Genomic DNA, 17051 nt, shown 5'->3' on the forward strand with positions numbered 1-17051 from the left:
TGTTATTTTATGTATATGATGAGATACACCAAGTGAGAAGACTGGTCTTTGACAACTACCAATAGTGTCCACTGCCTTTAAAAGCTTTATCTGAAATCTTGAGCGCTCAAATGAATTTGATGTCATAATTTCATAACCAAACAGTGCAAATAAAAACAAAAACAAATAAAAAAGTAATTTGGCTGGTAACATTTTAAGAAGAGTTGTACGTGTATCATGCTAAAGCTAGTTATTTTGTGTTGTTGATGAAATTGGGCCCAGCTGGGAATATTTCAGATGTGTGCCAAATGTTTATACCCAATAGTAAGCTCAGTATGAGATATAAATACGCAGTAGTGTGACAGCCAGAGCTGAGAAATGTGCGTCACATCATTTGCTTTTAAAAGAGATAGACTAAATTTGTGATCTGGGATTCACAATGTAGTTCAAGAAATGTCCCTCAATATCTTAAAATGGCCTTCAATATCTTGAAAAACTAAAGAAAAAAAGGAGAAAAAAAAAAAAAAAACTCAAAAACTTCAGGTTTTTATAAAGGAAAAGTATGTCAATATAATTAGGAAAAGTTAATTCATTACCATTCTCCAGTTTTCCCTTCCCTTCCAAAAGCACACCTCAACCAACCTTGGAAAATGTCATCAAACTGGGTGATAAGTATTTAACGAAAAACAAAAACCAAAAAACAAGTAAATAGTGATGTTTTGTTAAGGATTTTGTAGCATTCATATCAATCAAAATAATTAATAGTGATTTGTATGGCATTGGCTGGCAAATACTATTTCCTTGACTTTGATCATGTTTTGGATATAAACGGCCCCTAGAGGAAATCACCACCCTTCCCCATGATGATTACCAAACAAAGCTCTCTTAATTATTGCTAAGTAGATATTAGCTGGGGACCAGTCACTTTGATTGTGTTTCATATTATAAAAAGTACCTCTGGAGGATTGGTACCGGTATGAATTTATAGTCTTTGAGCTTTTTAGATTGAAACTAATCCCCTCTTTTGATGATTATAAAACAACAAAAGTATTGTCAAATATTGCTAAATAGATATTATCCTGGGACCAGTGCCAAGGACTATATTTTTGTTAAAAGACCTTCAATTTCATCTGTAATGTCAAAGCCGTGTTTTGACAACACGCAGCCCGCACAACGAAAAAATTACGAACAAAACAATGTTGTTAAAGCCATTGGACACTTTCGGTAAACAGTATTGTCCAAAGGCCCACACTTTTTGTATCACAACTTATATATAAAATTACAAACCTGTGAAAATTTAGGCTCAATCAGTCATCGGAGTCGGGAGAAAATAACGGGAAAACCCACCCTTGTTTCCGCACGTTTCGCCGTGTCATGACATGTGTTTACTATAATCTGTAATTCTCGTTGTCGAGAATTGATAATTGTTTTAATGTTTTGTCAAAAAGTAAAGCATTTCATGGAATAATATTTCAAGAGAAGTCTTTTATCATTATCTTCTGTAAACCCTGTAATGCATTTGTAAATCTGTGATTTGTTTTTTTTCCCTGTTCCGAAAGTGTATAATGGCTTTAAATAATACTCAAATTGATGATAAATTAAGTGTTGTCACCCCCCCGAAAAAGAAATCTTTTATAGCAAAGGTTTTAAATGTTTTCTTATGGGAAATTTAGGGCCGAACTAGTAATCAAATGTTTAATGACTCGTAGTCGCAATGTACGTAACGTCATCAATTTTTGCACACATTAGAGAGGTCATTAGCATTTTTGCTGACGGCAGCTGAGCAATATTTTCCTAATTAACCTGTAACTAATTAATAGTAGTTAATTTTTTTCCCCATTGAAACGTGCAACTGTTAAATTCACAGTGTGTCCAAATTGTGTTTGATTTTTTTTTATTTGATAATAATTTAGGCCCTTTCAGTTTTTCCGCATTACTATTAATGTTTTTATTGGTCCATCCTGAAAATAAAAATTATTAATAACAATTTTCGACTTGGTAAAGAAAATTACATATCAAATGAACATAAAATATATGTACAGAAAAACAGATTTTTAAATTTGGGATTGTTGGGTCGAAAAAGACTTCGGACAAATAATTTGATACAAATGTGTTTAATTACAATCAATTATAATTGTCAGTGGTCCTTTATTAAACATGTTTTAACACCCGAACTCAAATCAATCAAAGACAAAACACTCCCTTCTTTATCAGCTGACATCATTTTTGAATATATAGATTTTGACATTTTGGTTTGTCCGAAACACAACCGTTACTTTCCATCGATAGCGTAGATTGTCAAGATGTTACTAACCATCATAAACCCAACCCATCCCATTTGTTCCAACTCGTTGTCACCGCTCTGGAAACAGTTAATATAAACAAGAGAGAGAGAGAGAGAGTGTATAAAGAAAAAAAACCTTCCCTGACCCAGCAGCCGTTATTTAGTAATTACAACATTTTCTCTGATTTGAGCAAGCAGCCTATCTGTAATGTAATATCACCGCACCGCTGTGCAGTCACTTGATGCTAACAAGCAGTTGTTCGTATGTACCCGGATAAGTCTTAAGTGTTGTATTTTGTCTTATTTCGAGTTCAAATCTTCACGGGGGAGCTTGGTTGATTTTCTTAAAGTGCTCATCACTTGACAGACAGTTTGACTGGGGGTTTTCGGTTCGCTGAGGAATCAAATGGGATATGTGCAGCTTTTTGTGTGTTGTGATTATGCTCTTGCACTGTTCAATTATGTCAGTTATAGTTATGGGAAGTACGTTAAAGGTATTAAACAGATTGATAAGGATAACAAAAAGAGAGTAATTTATGAAATTCATACTGAAACCCCTGGTTTTTGTGGAAAGTTTCCCCTCTGAAATTAAAAAAATTTGTCATCTAAAAAGCTATAAAAAAATAAATAAAAAAAACCAGCTGATTTTGGTTGCTCTTCCTACTACTGATTTTAAAACCGCAAAAACCCCCTAAAAAACTTGAAGAATGTGATTGAATATCCCTTAAAACCTACACAGCTTGTACATGATTAAAAGTTTACTACTTTTTTCGAAGGGCCAAAATATATTCCTATACTTCCAACCAACCTTCTAAAATCACGTTTAAATTTTACTTTGGGGGAATTCAAGAATGACAAAACCCAACCCCCACAAAAACAACATGAAATAAATGATCTCCGTTGTCTATTTATATAAAGTTTGGTTATCCAATATTCAATAAGCTGAATCAACAATTTGCACTGTTTGAATTTTTTTTCTCTCAAGATTTAAGATTGAACAATTTCCCAGGATGTGCAAAGTGACTTCACCATATTTGTCCAAGCCAACCCTAACACAAACAATCTCATCTTTTGTCCGGGTTGTTGCAAATGTGTACTCACCAGTTACAAAATAAGCAAAAATACATCGAGAAAAACACAGAGTTATTATGTCATCAAATTATCAACATTGGTTTTTATCTCTTCAAACAGATTGTACGAAAAAAAAATGGTAAAAATAGTCTTCGGGCATATAGTCATGGTTTTGACATCACCTTGGGCCTATAATTTTAACTGTGCCACTCATAGCAGTAAATATTTCCATACTATTTCCTGTGGAATTTTTTTCTGTGGTATATACTTATATGTCTTGTGCTTTTTAAGGACCCCAATGGAAATAAGCCTTCTTTTTTTTTAAATCAGCTTTTGGGGGATATCTTGGCTTTTAATCAGTGTAAATTTTATGTATTTCCCCTGTGCATCTGCTTGATTTTAATTGCCAAATAAAGTAAAAAATATAATATTAAGCCCAACAGGGTGTGTGCCTACTAGCCTTGGAATCAAATTATCATAATGACCATTCTTGTGTCTCATCACAGTACATAACTGAATGCATAGTATGTGTTTATTCAAATGAACTTAATCAATAAGGCTTTTCTAGTTGGGTTTATTAATATTTTATTTGTGTGTACACCGTGGAAAAGACCTCTCAGTGAGATGCGGTAGTTTTTTTGACAAGACGATTGGAGCTTACTGATCAAAACGTTGAGAAATTGCACTACAGTTTTTATTGCACCACAGTTGTTTTCCCCCAGAACCATCTCAACTCATTTAAAGCAAACCAAACTAAATTTTGTTTTTCCAAAGGCGGTTCTTTGTGCAATTGTCTTTAAGACAAAATCATGAACAGTACAGTACTTGAAAACAATGACTTGAAGTTATCCGGAAAAGACATTTTCATTTGCTTGAAGTGAAAGTTTACCTTGGACAGGGAAATTTTTTTTTTTTTTTTAAACAAAATTTGTTTTGAGTCCTATTTTTGTGTGTTTTAAAAAGCTTCATATAGGCAGGTTGGACATAAGAAATATAAGTAAAAAATAGTATAAAAAAATACGAATCTTTCTTAGGGCGTACCATATTTCAGCGCAAGATGATGCGAAAAATCGAGCCGTAGCCCATAGCTGTAGTCACCAATTCGTACACAGATTATAATACAATTTTCCCAAACAATTGTTAGGATGGCTGCACTTTTACGATTTGTTTTACCACCCCATTCATATCTTTCAAATTAGAATTGCCAGATTTTGTTGTTTCCGTTTGTTGCATATTTATATTTAGAACTTTTTTTTTACCCTTCCACCATCTGTGTCAGGGTAAAAAAATATTATCGTTATTAAAAACTATTATTACATATTTACCTCATTTTAAAGATTTGTTGTTGTCACAAAACAATATACACGAATATCACCATAAAGATTCCCACACCGATTAATAATGCACATATTACACATAGTCAGGTTCCTGTACGACCACGCTATGACACAGTGACCTAGTGATCTTTTTCCCATGCCTTGAGGGCACTCACTAAACAGAGATGGCAATGGTGTGAAGAGACACCCAGTTGTAATACTTCCAGGTACCTGACAAGCGCCAGTTGTCAATCAGAAAATTGTAATTAATGTTCATGTGTGCATGCGTGTAGTCACAGGACCCCGATTCTGTACAGCTTGACTGGATAGCTTTGTGTCTCATCAGTCATGATATTCGTCCTACTTAGATCTGATTTCCAATTTTTATTTTTGCCATACGAAAAATCAGCAAAATTAATATTTAATAGCCTAGAAACAACATTTTTATAACAGCCCATACATGTGTACATACCATATGTAGGTCAGCCTACTTCACAGAATGCTCCCATTTTTCCCCCAAGGACTATATAAGCATCATGCCTGTCTCATGTACCTTCCACTGTTTCCCATTCCCTATTCTATCCAAATTCTACGCTTTCCAATTCTACCCTCATTTTGTCTCATCCCCCCCCCCCCCCCGATAATGTTCTTTGCCTTTAAAGGCACTGGACACTATTGATAATTACTAAAAATTCTTATCAGCATAAAAGCTTACTTGGTATTGAGTAATGGAGAGATGTTGATAGTATAAAACATTGTGAGAAACAGCTCCCTCTGAAGTAACAAAGTTTTTGAGAAAGAAGCAATCTCTCACTAAAATATTTGAATTTGATTTTGAGACCTCAGGATTAGATTTTGAGGCCTGAAATCAAGCATCTGAAAGCACACCACTTGTGCAACAAGGGCTTTTTTCTTCCATTATTCTCTCGCAACTTCGACGACCAAATTTTCACAGGTTGTTATTTTATGCATACATGTATATGTTGAGATACATCTAGTGCGGAGACTGGGCTTTGACAATATGTCTTAAGGCAAAGTGTACATCACATGCCCAATAATTCGTGGAGGCAACGGAGGCAATTGCCCCGTCGTGCCCCTGGTCATTGCCTCAATGCCCCTAGTCATTGCTTCAATGACCCTTTGAAATGTTTCAGTAGAAATTAGAATGTCCCTCCAATACATGTAGGTGCCACTTACTGAGGAAACTGCCAGTGCCCTTGAAGCCTGTAAATAGTGCCTATATCTATTTAAAGCCATTGGACCCTTTCGGTAAACAGTGTTGTCCAAGGCCCACACTTTGTGTACCACAACTTCTATATCAAATAACAAACCTGTAAAAATTAAGCCTCAATCGGTCATCGGAGTCGGGAGAAAACAACGGAAAAACCCACCCTTGTTTCCGCGCGTTTCGCCGTGTCATGACATGTGTTTAAAATAAATCCGTAACGAGAATTTATGTTGTTTTGCTGTTTTCTCAAAAAGTAAAGCATTTCATGGAATAATATTTCAAGAGAAGTCTTTCACCATTGCCTTCTGTAAACCCTGTAAGTTATTTGCAAATCTGTGAACTTTTTTCTTTTTTTTTCTGAACTGTAAGGGTCCAATGGCTTTAAGTACAGGTGCATTGTGTAAGTGGAAAAATACCAGGGGAAATCCAATTTTGTTTTCCAGTAAAAGAAAGTAAACATTTTGAAAGAAGTTTTCTTGAAAAGTTGTTTGTCATGTTTGTGCTGCAATGTATTTCCTGGACTTCAGTACTCGGTCTCATGACTAGGAAAAGTCTTAATTTCTGTTGGTGATTTAGCTCTTCGTCGTTTGCATTAACTGAAGATGTTTCTTTTACTTTGTGTCTGTTCTTACAGGAACTATGCATTAAACCATGAGGAAGATTTCACCCGCTAGGGACGTCAAAGTTGCACCCCACATACACAGTCATCATGAAGAAGTTTACGCTGAAACTGGACGCGATTTGCGCGAAGCTAAAGCAGGGCCTGACCGGCCCGCTCACAGATGGCACACCCGTCAATGGTGTGTCACACGAGGGCGCTGCCCCCACAGAACATTTTCAGCAGCATCCTAGGGCAAGTATTAAGACTCTGGATGGGTCCGAGGCAGGCGTGTCGCCATGTCTTAGCTCCAGCGAGATGGACAATCTGTCCAATCACAGTCAGGACGAGTCAAGCGATCTGAACGGATTCTCGGATCCGGACGGCTTCTTGATGGGAGAGGGGCTCAACGGCCACTCAGAAACACCAAAGACCCTCAGCGGTGCAAGCAAACGTAAATCCAGACTAAAACTTGCCCCGAGGCGTGTAGTGGACCCACTGGATTCACACCAGCCAAATGAAAACGGCTTCACAGACTTAGTAGCAATTAACGAGGACAATGGGTTCCTAAGGAGCAGGGAATGGAACGGAGGATGCAGCGATAAATCTCAGGGAAGCAACGCAAGCGATTCAACGTCTATGCAAATATATTTGTCACGTCAGAATGGCGACTCGGCAGACAATCAAGGCAATAATCATGTACATAATATATCAGCCGAGAGCGCCCTCAGTGACAGATCAAGTCTTAATGGAGAACATGAGCGCGATGCGACTCCCCTCTGGTACGAAGACAGTTCTCATAGTGAGGATGACTTTCCAGAGATGCACCACGAGGCCGATAACGAAGATGAGGACAGCGGGAACGAGATAGACGGCACGGCAAACTCCGCAAACTTGAGCAATCTCAAAGCAATACAGGAGTACGCCGAGCGCAGCTTGGCGGATGACCAGTCCGGTCAGCCGATTGAAGAGGGACTCGGGACAAACGATGTAATCTGTGAACTCAAGGATGGACCGGCCGTGGAGGACGCAGAAGTTACGTCGACAATGCGGAACGAGATCCAAAGACATCTTGAGGCAGAAGAGGCAGAGAGTGAAGACGACGAGGACGATAAAGACGCAGATTACCAAATCCCATCGGATGTCAGGGTGGCCCCGCTTAAGATACCCATGCCGGTATTTGGTAAGCCGGGTATGAAGAACCCGTATGACCCATCAGTGGTGCAGGAGTACGCTAGCGACACCATGAAGGAGTTAATTGGGATGTACGGCTTTGAAGAGGCAACACCCGATATCGCCAAAGATATGCCGTTGGACTCTTTCAGCTTCAGTAAGTACACTTTTACCTTCCCAACCCCTGAATCCATTCAAATATATAACACAATACATTGCCTCTAAAGAAGGTCCTGTTTGGATCGAAAGCTAAGGCCATCTACCCTACTTTTTGTGGCGCATACTGCAGGAGCCTCTATGCGCCACACAAAACATTTAAAACAATGACAAAGGAAAACAAATACTTGAAAATCTGATAATCCTACATCCTATAAACCAGGCCTGGAGTTTCATCTAAGAGAGGGCAAGGTTTTTTTCATTTTGCTTATAAATCTCACTTCCATTGGATAAACTGAAGTCTATGAAATACTTTTGCACCAAGGCCAAGACATAGGGTCTCTGTGTCACTCCAGGCCTGACAAATAATTATTGTATATTGTTGTTCTCTTATTGATGCCATTTTAACCTTTTTAAAATATTGTATCATAGTTGCAATTCAGTTTTCATGCTGAGATGGCTATTGTCAATAAGCCGTTTCTCTATCTATCTAGATCTAGTACATAATGAAGGGTGGTCTAAATTAATCTCAATGAAAATCTGCAGGATTCACTTTTTCAAAAAATATCCCCCCCCCCCAAAAAAAAAAAAAAAAAAAAAAAAAAAATCTTGTGTACTTTTCCTTCAAAAATCTGTGCCAGGATTTACTCTTTCAAAAGACTAAAATCTAAAAACCTTGTTTACTATCCCTTTAAAAAAGGATCTCTTACTGTAGGTCAAATTCAGTTTTGGGATGCACTAAATTTCTAACAGAGAACAGGGAAGAATTACACGTTCTCTAAACCTCATGTTTAAAAATGGTGTAAATTGCCATTTTACTTCATACTCTCTCTCTGATTGAAATTTGAAACATGACGTCGTTGGATATCATCAGCAAATGGATCTGTACATTCCAAAGAGGAATTTTTGCCTCAGTCAAAAGGTCAAATTCAATGCTGTTTTCACTGAATATCAGCCAAATTCAGGGATGAACTTAAATTTAAAGCAAAAATAAATGTGCAGACCTTTATATCTGAAATGCGACGCCATTAGATGGTTTATGGTTGATGATAAAATTGCACTGGAGTGGGTGAAAGATACATTAGGTATTTTACTCCGTTATTAACGGGAGGTTGAAAACTTTTTTTTCATTTTTTTCTTCTTTCATTTTCATAAAGACTCTATCTATTGGAAAATGAGCGGATCACAAAACTTAATTTTACCTTCTTAAAGACCTTTCTTTAATTTGACCTTCTTAAATGAGCAAAATACTAGTCCAATCTAAGCAGCTCTATTAGATCAATAGATTCATTTTGCATTTGGGATAAAGAACATAATTTGTTTGTACCCTTACACCAATGTATAAAAAGCACAGTATACTCAGTACTTTCCCGAGTTCTGTAAAAAAAAAAACACACCAGGCAAATCACTCCGGTGGGATTCAAACCAATGACCTTTGCATTGCTAGAGCAGATGTCTTACCACTAGACCACTGAGCTAGCCTGGTAGGTAGAGGTAGTTCGAATCCTACATGAATGTGCTACAATGTAGCAGCGGATACTGCCACATTTTTTACTGGACTCTACTGCCATTCTCTCATATGTAGTGTAGCATGCATGTACCTTTAAACCGAACAAAAGAAGAAGGCGTGGGTTCATGTACTTTATCCTGAAGATGCGTTCAATTTTTTTGACCTAGTGTCCTTCATCTGAAGTTATCTTGAGTTGTCAAACAGAATTCAAGAACTTAAACAGTTTCCTGTTAGAGTTTCAGAGCGGGTGCCTCAAAAAACATTGCCTGTAGTGATTTTCCTTTGTGTTTAACTTTCAAAATGAGCTTGAAAATGGGTAATTATTCCGACGTGGCGTCCAGAGTCGTGTCTACGGTTACGTGAGACATAAACTGGACTCTTTTGCGCGGTTCCTGCCGTTGTAACACTTAGTCATTCCGAGTATGTAACTCGTGCCCGACCGGCTGACAACTAGGCCGGTACCCTAGCCTAAACAGATTGCCCTGGGCGTGTAAACGTAGCCCTTGTCGGTCCTTAGATTGTGAAAACATGGAGTTGGTTTACGCTTCAAGAGCAAGGAAGCTTTGCCCTCATAGAAATCAAGACTGAATAATCATGGAAATTTCTCTCTCTCTCTCTTTTTTTCCCTGCCTGTTTTTGTGTTTTTTTGTTTCCTAAACAATTTGTTGAAAGAGAGGGCCTATTTTGAAACTTTTCTGCTAGTGTGTTGAGTGGGGCTATAGTGTTATGTTTTATGTCAATCAAACAAACAATCAATCAATCAATCAATCAATCAATCAATCAATCGATATAACATTTATTTCCACATTCGTCATGGAGGCATCCGCCTAAAAGCCGAGGCTTGTGGTGGATGCACCCGTTACAACAATACAAAACAAAACAGGATAACGGCACAGTTCTGTGTGCATTATTAGGTAATTGATGCTAATGTAGGTTTCCTTTATCCGAAATGTTTTCTGAGCTGATTATTATACTGTTCTTTGACCCACAAAGCATTTCTATACACTTTGCATGAAGGCAACCCCATGCCTCATATTTTTCAGGGAAAATCCACATGACCAGAGGGTTTGTACATTGTTAATGGACCAGTTGTTGTACGAGACCAGACTTAAAATGAAGACAAAAACTTCCTGAGTCCTGACACAGCCACAGTTTAAAGGCAGTGGACACTATTGGTAATTACTCAAAATAATTATTAGCATTAAACCTTTTTTGGTATAAAGTAATGAGGAGAGGTTTATAGTATAAAACATTGTGAGAAGTGGCTCCCTCTGAAGTAACGTAGTTTTCGAGAAAGAAGTAATTTTCCACGAATTTGATTTTGAGACCTCAGATTTAGAATTTGAGGTATCGAAATCAAGCATCTGAAAGCACACAACTTGGTGTGACAAGGGTGTTTTTTCTTTCATTATTATCTCGCAACTTCCACGACCGATTGAACTCAAATTTTCACAGGATTGTTATTTTATGCATATGTTGAGATACACCAACTATGAAGACTACCGGTAAGTCTTTGACAATTACCAATTGTATCCACTGTCTTTAACATGCATGTTTTTATGTGAACAATAAGCTTTACAAAAGACAGTTAGGACAACTCGACGAGTAATCCGTCCTAACTTAGGATGGGTTCAATGCGTCCTAGGTCTTCAGATAGGGAACTTAACTCGTCCTAAGTCCTAAGATTAATCCTAAGTTAGGATGTGTTTGGTGAAATCAATGGCTGCTGATTAAGAAGTACTGTATTCCTCCTGCTTTTAATATCAGTTTGCGAAGCAAGTGTCGTTGAGAAAAATGAAATTGTAGCCTACTTAAGAACAGTCGAAGACCAAGTGTAAATGCCTTTATTAATTTGAACTCTACTCCCTGGTGATTGCCTAAAGATATCTTCACCATATCTTCAGCGGTTAGTAAAGACTCAGTGCACTTGACGAGTTGACACTTTGGGCTTGAACAATGTACACATTCATAAATCCCTATACTACAGTATCATACCCCTCCAAAACCTGCCCCACCTCGCCCCGCCCACCCACACACAGACACTCCAACACAGCCCTATAGCCTGCACTTTTTTATCAGCAAGATTTCAGTTATTTTCCTATTTCCCTAGGGTATGTTTATCCAGTGCCTTGTCTTAAAACTGATAAAATATTCATAGTTTCACTGTCGGTATGTGGGAAATATGCATAATCACACGTTGGTGCACACGGTTCTCGGGCAAATCACACATAGTTGAAAATGTCAAGCACGCTGGCTGGAGTCTTCAAGTACGCACATCGGCTTGCTATTGGAACGGGTGTTTTTTTTTTTTTAGTCTCACAGCAATTATTTTTAAAAGCAAGTTATGTATATTATTACACTGTATACATGTATGAAAGGACATGCATTAAAGAGATGTTGTAGTGTAAGGATTGAGGTGCTCAGTGATCGGTGAAAACAACAAAATTATATTCATTGATACGACTGAAGGCTCATTGGTACTACTATTTGAAAAGGAGGTAGAAATTATAATCAAAGAACTGCTAATATAACAAACAAAAATAATATAACAGAATAACTGTAAAATGCACCGTATCCACCGAACAAGTAGGCCCTCAAGATGCAATGATAAAGATTAATTTAAAAACAAAAATCCAACCAAGATTACTTGATGTTACAGTAACATTATGAAGACAAATAATATTTCACTGACCATTCAAAAAAAGTCCAGGCTAGCCAAATGATTTCATTGTAGGTTTTTAATGGTCTTAAGCCAGGTTCCCCATGGACTTTTTCTTCTGCTGCCCTGCAAAGTTACCGTGACTGGATTGGGTGTAATTCTACTGTGCGCTCACACCTGGACTTATATTCTGTGTCCGCGACGTTTACATAGCGCTTTCCAGCGTTGTCGCGGTAGGTTGACAGCGCAAAGCTGTTCCCATTGGACTTTTAAGCGGCCCTGTTAAGTTACCGTGGCTGTGGGGAAGTCTTCTGCAATCGTTTTCTGCCTGTAAGTCTTACATCACGGTCGCGGTAGTTGACCATGCGCCCCCATTGGATTTATTTTTTCCATTTCACAAAAAAGTTGTGGTACTTTAACAAAAAAAGTCTAATTTGAACACGGCTTTTAAAGACACTATTGGTTATTGTCAAAGACAAGTTTTCTCACTTGGTGTGTCTCAACATATGCATAAAATAACAAAGCTGTGAAAAATTGAGCTCAATTGGTTTTCGAAGTTGCGAGATAATAATGAAAGAAAAACACCCTTGTCACACGAAGTTGTGTGCTTTCAGATGCTTGATTTCGAGACCTCAAAATCTTATTCTGAGGTTTCGAAATCAAATTCGTGGAAAATTACTTCTTTCTCGAAAACTACGTTACTTCAGAGTGAGCTGTTTCTCACAATGTTTTATATTATCAACCTCTCCCCATTACTCGTTACCAAGTAAGGTTTTATGCTATTAATTATTTTCTGCCTTTTCACTGCCTTTAAGTATTGTGTACAAAGTTGTGCTACAAATACACAACCCGTTCAGTTGAATGGTTTCAAAAATGGCTGGTCATCTCGCTAGAAACTGTTAAGCATCTGGACTAAATTCATGTATACAGTATATTTAACCTTCTAGATTTCAAGAAACACATCGTTGCAAACCACCCTTTGAGTGCTTCATTCAATTAGGTGCTCAGGATTTTCTCTCTCGCAAGAAAACACTGAATAAAAGATTGTTTTTGTCAGGGATTACGCACATATTCATTGTGCTTATTAAATATAGTGGTTATTTTTTGTTTAAATTGCAAATTGAAATAACAACTGAGGGGAGATTGGGAGACGATTTTTTGTTCGAGTGTTCCCAGACAGAATATGGTTTGAATGTTACACTGGACCACAGGCCCCAGACCAGTGGTTTAACTGTCGACCAGTAGACTTATTACCGGACGAGTCCGGTGGTCTTGTGTTTTTCCAATTGATAACAACACATGTAACCCACTGTGTGAATATCTTAATAAGTTTGTTTAAATGTGCCGTTGAGCATTTTTCTGATTTTGTTTTGTTTTGTTTTGTTTTGTTTTAACATTTCTTCAAATCACGCTTCTGTTACTGATATATTAATTGTACACAAATTTCACTTGACCAAAATATTTTTCAGTAAGACCCAGTGTAATAGATGTTAAATATGCATCAGGGATAAAAGAATATCACCCAGTATATATCCAATGATGTACGTATTGTTTGTATAAAACAAACATTTTGACAACCACTGGACTGCAGAACTTGTTCAGTTGTTGTGTTCAGTAACTGATAAAAGGGCAGCCCCCCCCCCAAAAAAAAAAAAATCAAACAAACAACCCTCCCAAAACCCAATATATTTTATGTTGTGTAAGTATCATGTAAAAAAAACAAAAAACAAACCAAAGCACCTACACGCAAAAGTAAAAGACTTTTGAAAGTTTGGTTTTTGTACAAAGGATATAGAAAGTATGTTTTTCTATCCCTTCCTGTTTTTGTCTAGCATTTCCCTTTGGTCATGAACTCTGTGTGGGATTTAACCGATTTTTGTGGGAAAGGTTTTCCAGACCATTTCGACACATTTTGGTGAAATGATTGGTTCCATAGATATATTTTTTTAGCATCTCAAATACATAACACATTGTGTAAAGGGTACTCCCAGGACTTTGCAAAAGTTTTAGGCATTGTAGACCAAAATATTTGTTGACAGCACACTGAATTAAAATGTGGTTCGTTCTGGGAGTGTATTTTTACTTGACGCATTGTTTGGTTTGAAATGCTCTTGTGTGAGTGTAATCTGGAGCATTTTGAATTGTTAAATAGATTGTATGGCTTTATGATTTTTTTTTTAATTTGATCTTAAATCTACAAAAAGGAAAACAAAGTTTCTTCTAGAAAAAAAAAAGAAATAAATTGTAATGGTTTCATCCAAGTCCAGGCTTAACGTTCATTTGCTTGCTAGACAAGTGATTTGTGCCGATAAAATTAGTGCTTGCTGAATGGACAACAGATAGTTTGTCGTGTCAGTGCAAAAGTGTTTTACATATCTTCTTAAATTGCACTTTAAGATCATGCGCAAGTTTGAAATTGTCAAAATGCTGTATCTTGCTAATTAAAACAAGTACTTGCCAACATGGCTCAGACTTGGGGGGAAAATTTCTTAAGACTGGATCAGTGAATTAGTTAGAAGTCCAGAATCACAAAATAAGAAGAACACTATTTACACAGTTTCAAATTTAAGCTGTTTTTGAAACAATAAGAGGAGATTTAAATCTCATTTTTTTATATGGGTTAATAACTCCAATAATCAATGGCATTGAAAGATATTTTTTCGTTGATCAGTTTAAATAAAAAAATAAAAAACCTCAATGAGGTCATTGAAAATAGCAAGACACTAAAATCACTGACCTCGGGGCCTGCGGGCCAGTGTTAACTTCAACCCTTGGGCCAAGATATGATTTTTTAGCACAGATCATTCTGTACAGATGGCTTGCACATCCTTGAGTTGACAAAGCATAAGAAATACATACAGTCAGCAGACAGGTTTTGTTTGTTTTTGTGAATGTTTTTTCAAACATGTACTTATGTATGACCTCACCGGTTTGCAATCTATAGTATTGTTTCATTATTAGCACTTGTCTCAACAACCAAACATACCATAAATGAAGCCACACGCAGAGTACATTCTGTGAATCAACAATCTTTAGAAAATCATTCCTTTTAAAGGGAGTGCACAACATTGGTAAGATTAAAAATATAAAATGGTTCAAATAATTTGCACAATATAACTTTACACAAAACTTTTACATGTTATAAACTACAGGCCTGATACTTCACGGAGGCAACAAAGGTGATTGCCTCCGTGCCCCCTGGTCATTGCCTCCGTGCCCTTGAAATACTCTCAGTAGAAATTTATAATTTCCTCATAAGGTGCCCTTTACCAAGGAGAAAATGCTTTGGTGCCCTTGCCCCTTCAAAAACGCAGCATACAGGCCTGATATTCTTTTTACTTTAGTCTTTTTTTTAATTTTTGTTTGCCCTTGGATAAATCAGAAATTTGTGTATTGATAAAGTCTGAAAAGTCTCTTAGAGCCTTGTGAACATGCAGGTCAGCCCTTGTATTAAAATAAAAAAAAGTCCCTACTTTTTCCCCAAGTACCAAATATCACCAAAAACTAGCTTTGTAAAAAAGCTTGAAATGCTTCCGTTATTGAGAAATGAGGAAAACAATTAGTTTTGACTCCAATGCCTGATTGAGTTGAAACTTTTACATGTTTTGTTAATTGCATGTTGGGTCCCACAAGGACCAGTATTGGTCAGTGATGAATACCAATCTCGTCCACACAAACTTTAAATCAATTATATGAAGAGTTCAATTGTTACTTTTTCTATTGTTCTCTTTCCAATTATGTTTTAAAGACAATGGACACCTTTGGTAATTGTCAAAGACCGGTCTTCTCACTTGGTGTATCTCAACATAATGCACAAAATATAAAACCTGTGAAAATTTGAACTCAACTGGTCGTCGAAGTTGCGAGATAATACTGGAAGAAGAAAATAACCTTGTCACACGAAGTTGTGAGCTTTCAGATGCTTGTTTTCGAGACCTCAAAATCTAATTCTGTGGTCTCGCAATCAAATTCAAATATTTTATTGGAAAAGTACTTCTTCCTCGAAAACTACGTTACTTCAGAGGGAGCCGTTTCTCACAATGTTTTATACTATCAACAGCTCTCCATTGATCGTTAACAGATACGTTTTTATGCTAATTTAGAGATTAATTACATGGTGTTACCGCAAACTTTTCTATATCTTATTTCAACCATGCAAAGTTTCAAATCCTACTTATGCTAACAATTATTTTGAGTAATTACCAATAGTGTCCAGTGCCTTAAAATAACTCGAAAACAACAACAAACAGCGCTGCAAAGAACACCCCACCCAGCTAAATACTATTGCTATCATTAGGTTAATGCTTAGCATTTTTTGCACCAATTTAAAAATATTGTTAGAGTAGATTATGACATGAAACAATCAATTTGTTTATCTCACCGTCATATACCTGCACAGTACAAATTGATTAAATACTACTACTACACACATATTTACACAGAATGTGTAGTACCACTATGTACACATGTAAATTAATTTGAGTTGTCATCTATTTCAAAATGGTTCCACTGTTTCCAATTTCCGCTCCCTACACCACCGCTAATAAAACAAACAGGTTTTTATTTCAGCAGTGGTATTCGATCAGCATCCTCCACTCTATTTAATTCCCACGGTGGAAACGACTACCATTTTTGGTATTCCTTAAAGGTCTTGGTTTAATTCTTTGTGGTACTGCTTGATACACGGCAGAGTGCATCATATCTTAGATAACAGGCATTTTCAAGATCATTGAGTCAGAGTCGTGTACACTGTCGCGTTTTTTTGTAATTGGACTAAGGGAGTGTGGTTTACGGTTGTGAAGAACAAAAGAAAGAATATCACGAAAATTTATAGTGCGATTGAAAAACTCAGGAAGGATGTCAAGATCTCGAGTTTAAAACCAACCAGTTGTTAGAATTTGCCTTAGTTTTTGGTAAAAAAAATAGAAGCAAAACCCAATGAACAATTTCAAATCTAAGATAACATAATGGAGAATACTTGCGGGTACAACCATGTATAAAAACCAGGCCTGTATGCTTGGTGTTGGAAAGGACAAGCGTACCAAGGCATTTGTCATTTCTACTGGAGCATTTCAAG

The 17051-nt window shown here is 36.9% G+C and overlaps 1 protein-coding gene across 2 annotated transcripts in view; it reads left to right on the forward strand.

Moving 5' to 3' along the window:
• Window positions 1–17051, forward strand: part of LOC139950807 (zinc finger protein castor homolog 1-like) — a 91766-nt gene that overhangs the window by 48563 nt on the left and 26152 nt on the right. For both annotated transcript variants that reach the window (XM_071949626.1, XM_071949625.1), the window contains exon 3: window positions 6513–7806. In XM_071949626.1, coding sequence (XP_071805727.1) covers window positions 6588–7806 — 1219 coding nt within the window. In that variant the 5' untranslated portion in view covers window positions 6513–6587. The remainder of the gene's footprint in view (window positions 1–6512; window positions 7807–17051) is intronic.

Source organism: Asterias amurensis, chromosome 18 (genome assembly GCF_032118995.1).
Source record: "Asterias amurensis chromosome 18, ASM3211899v1".
In the NCBI taxonomy this organism is placed as follows: Eukaryota; Metazoa; Echinodermata; class Asteroidea; order Forcipulatida; family Asteriidae; genus Asterias; species Asterias amurensis.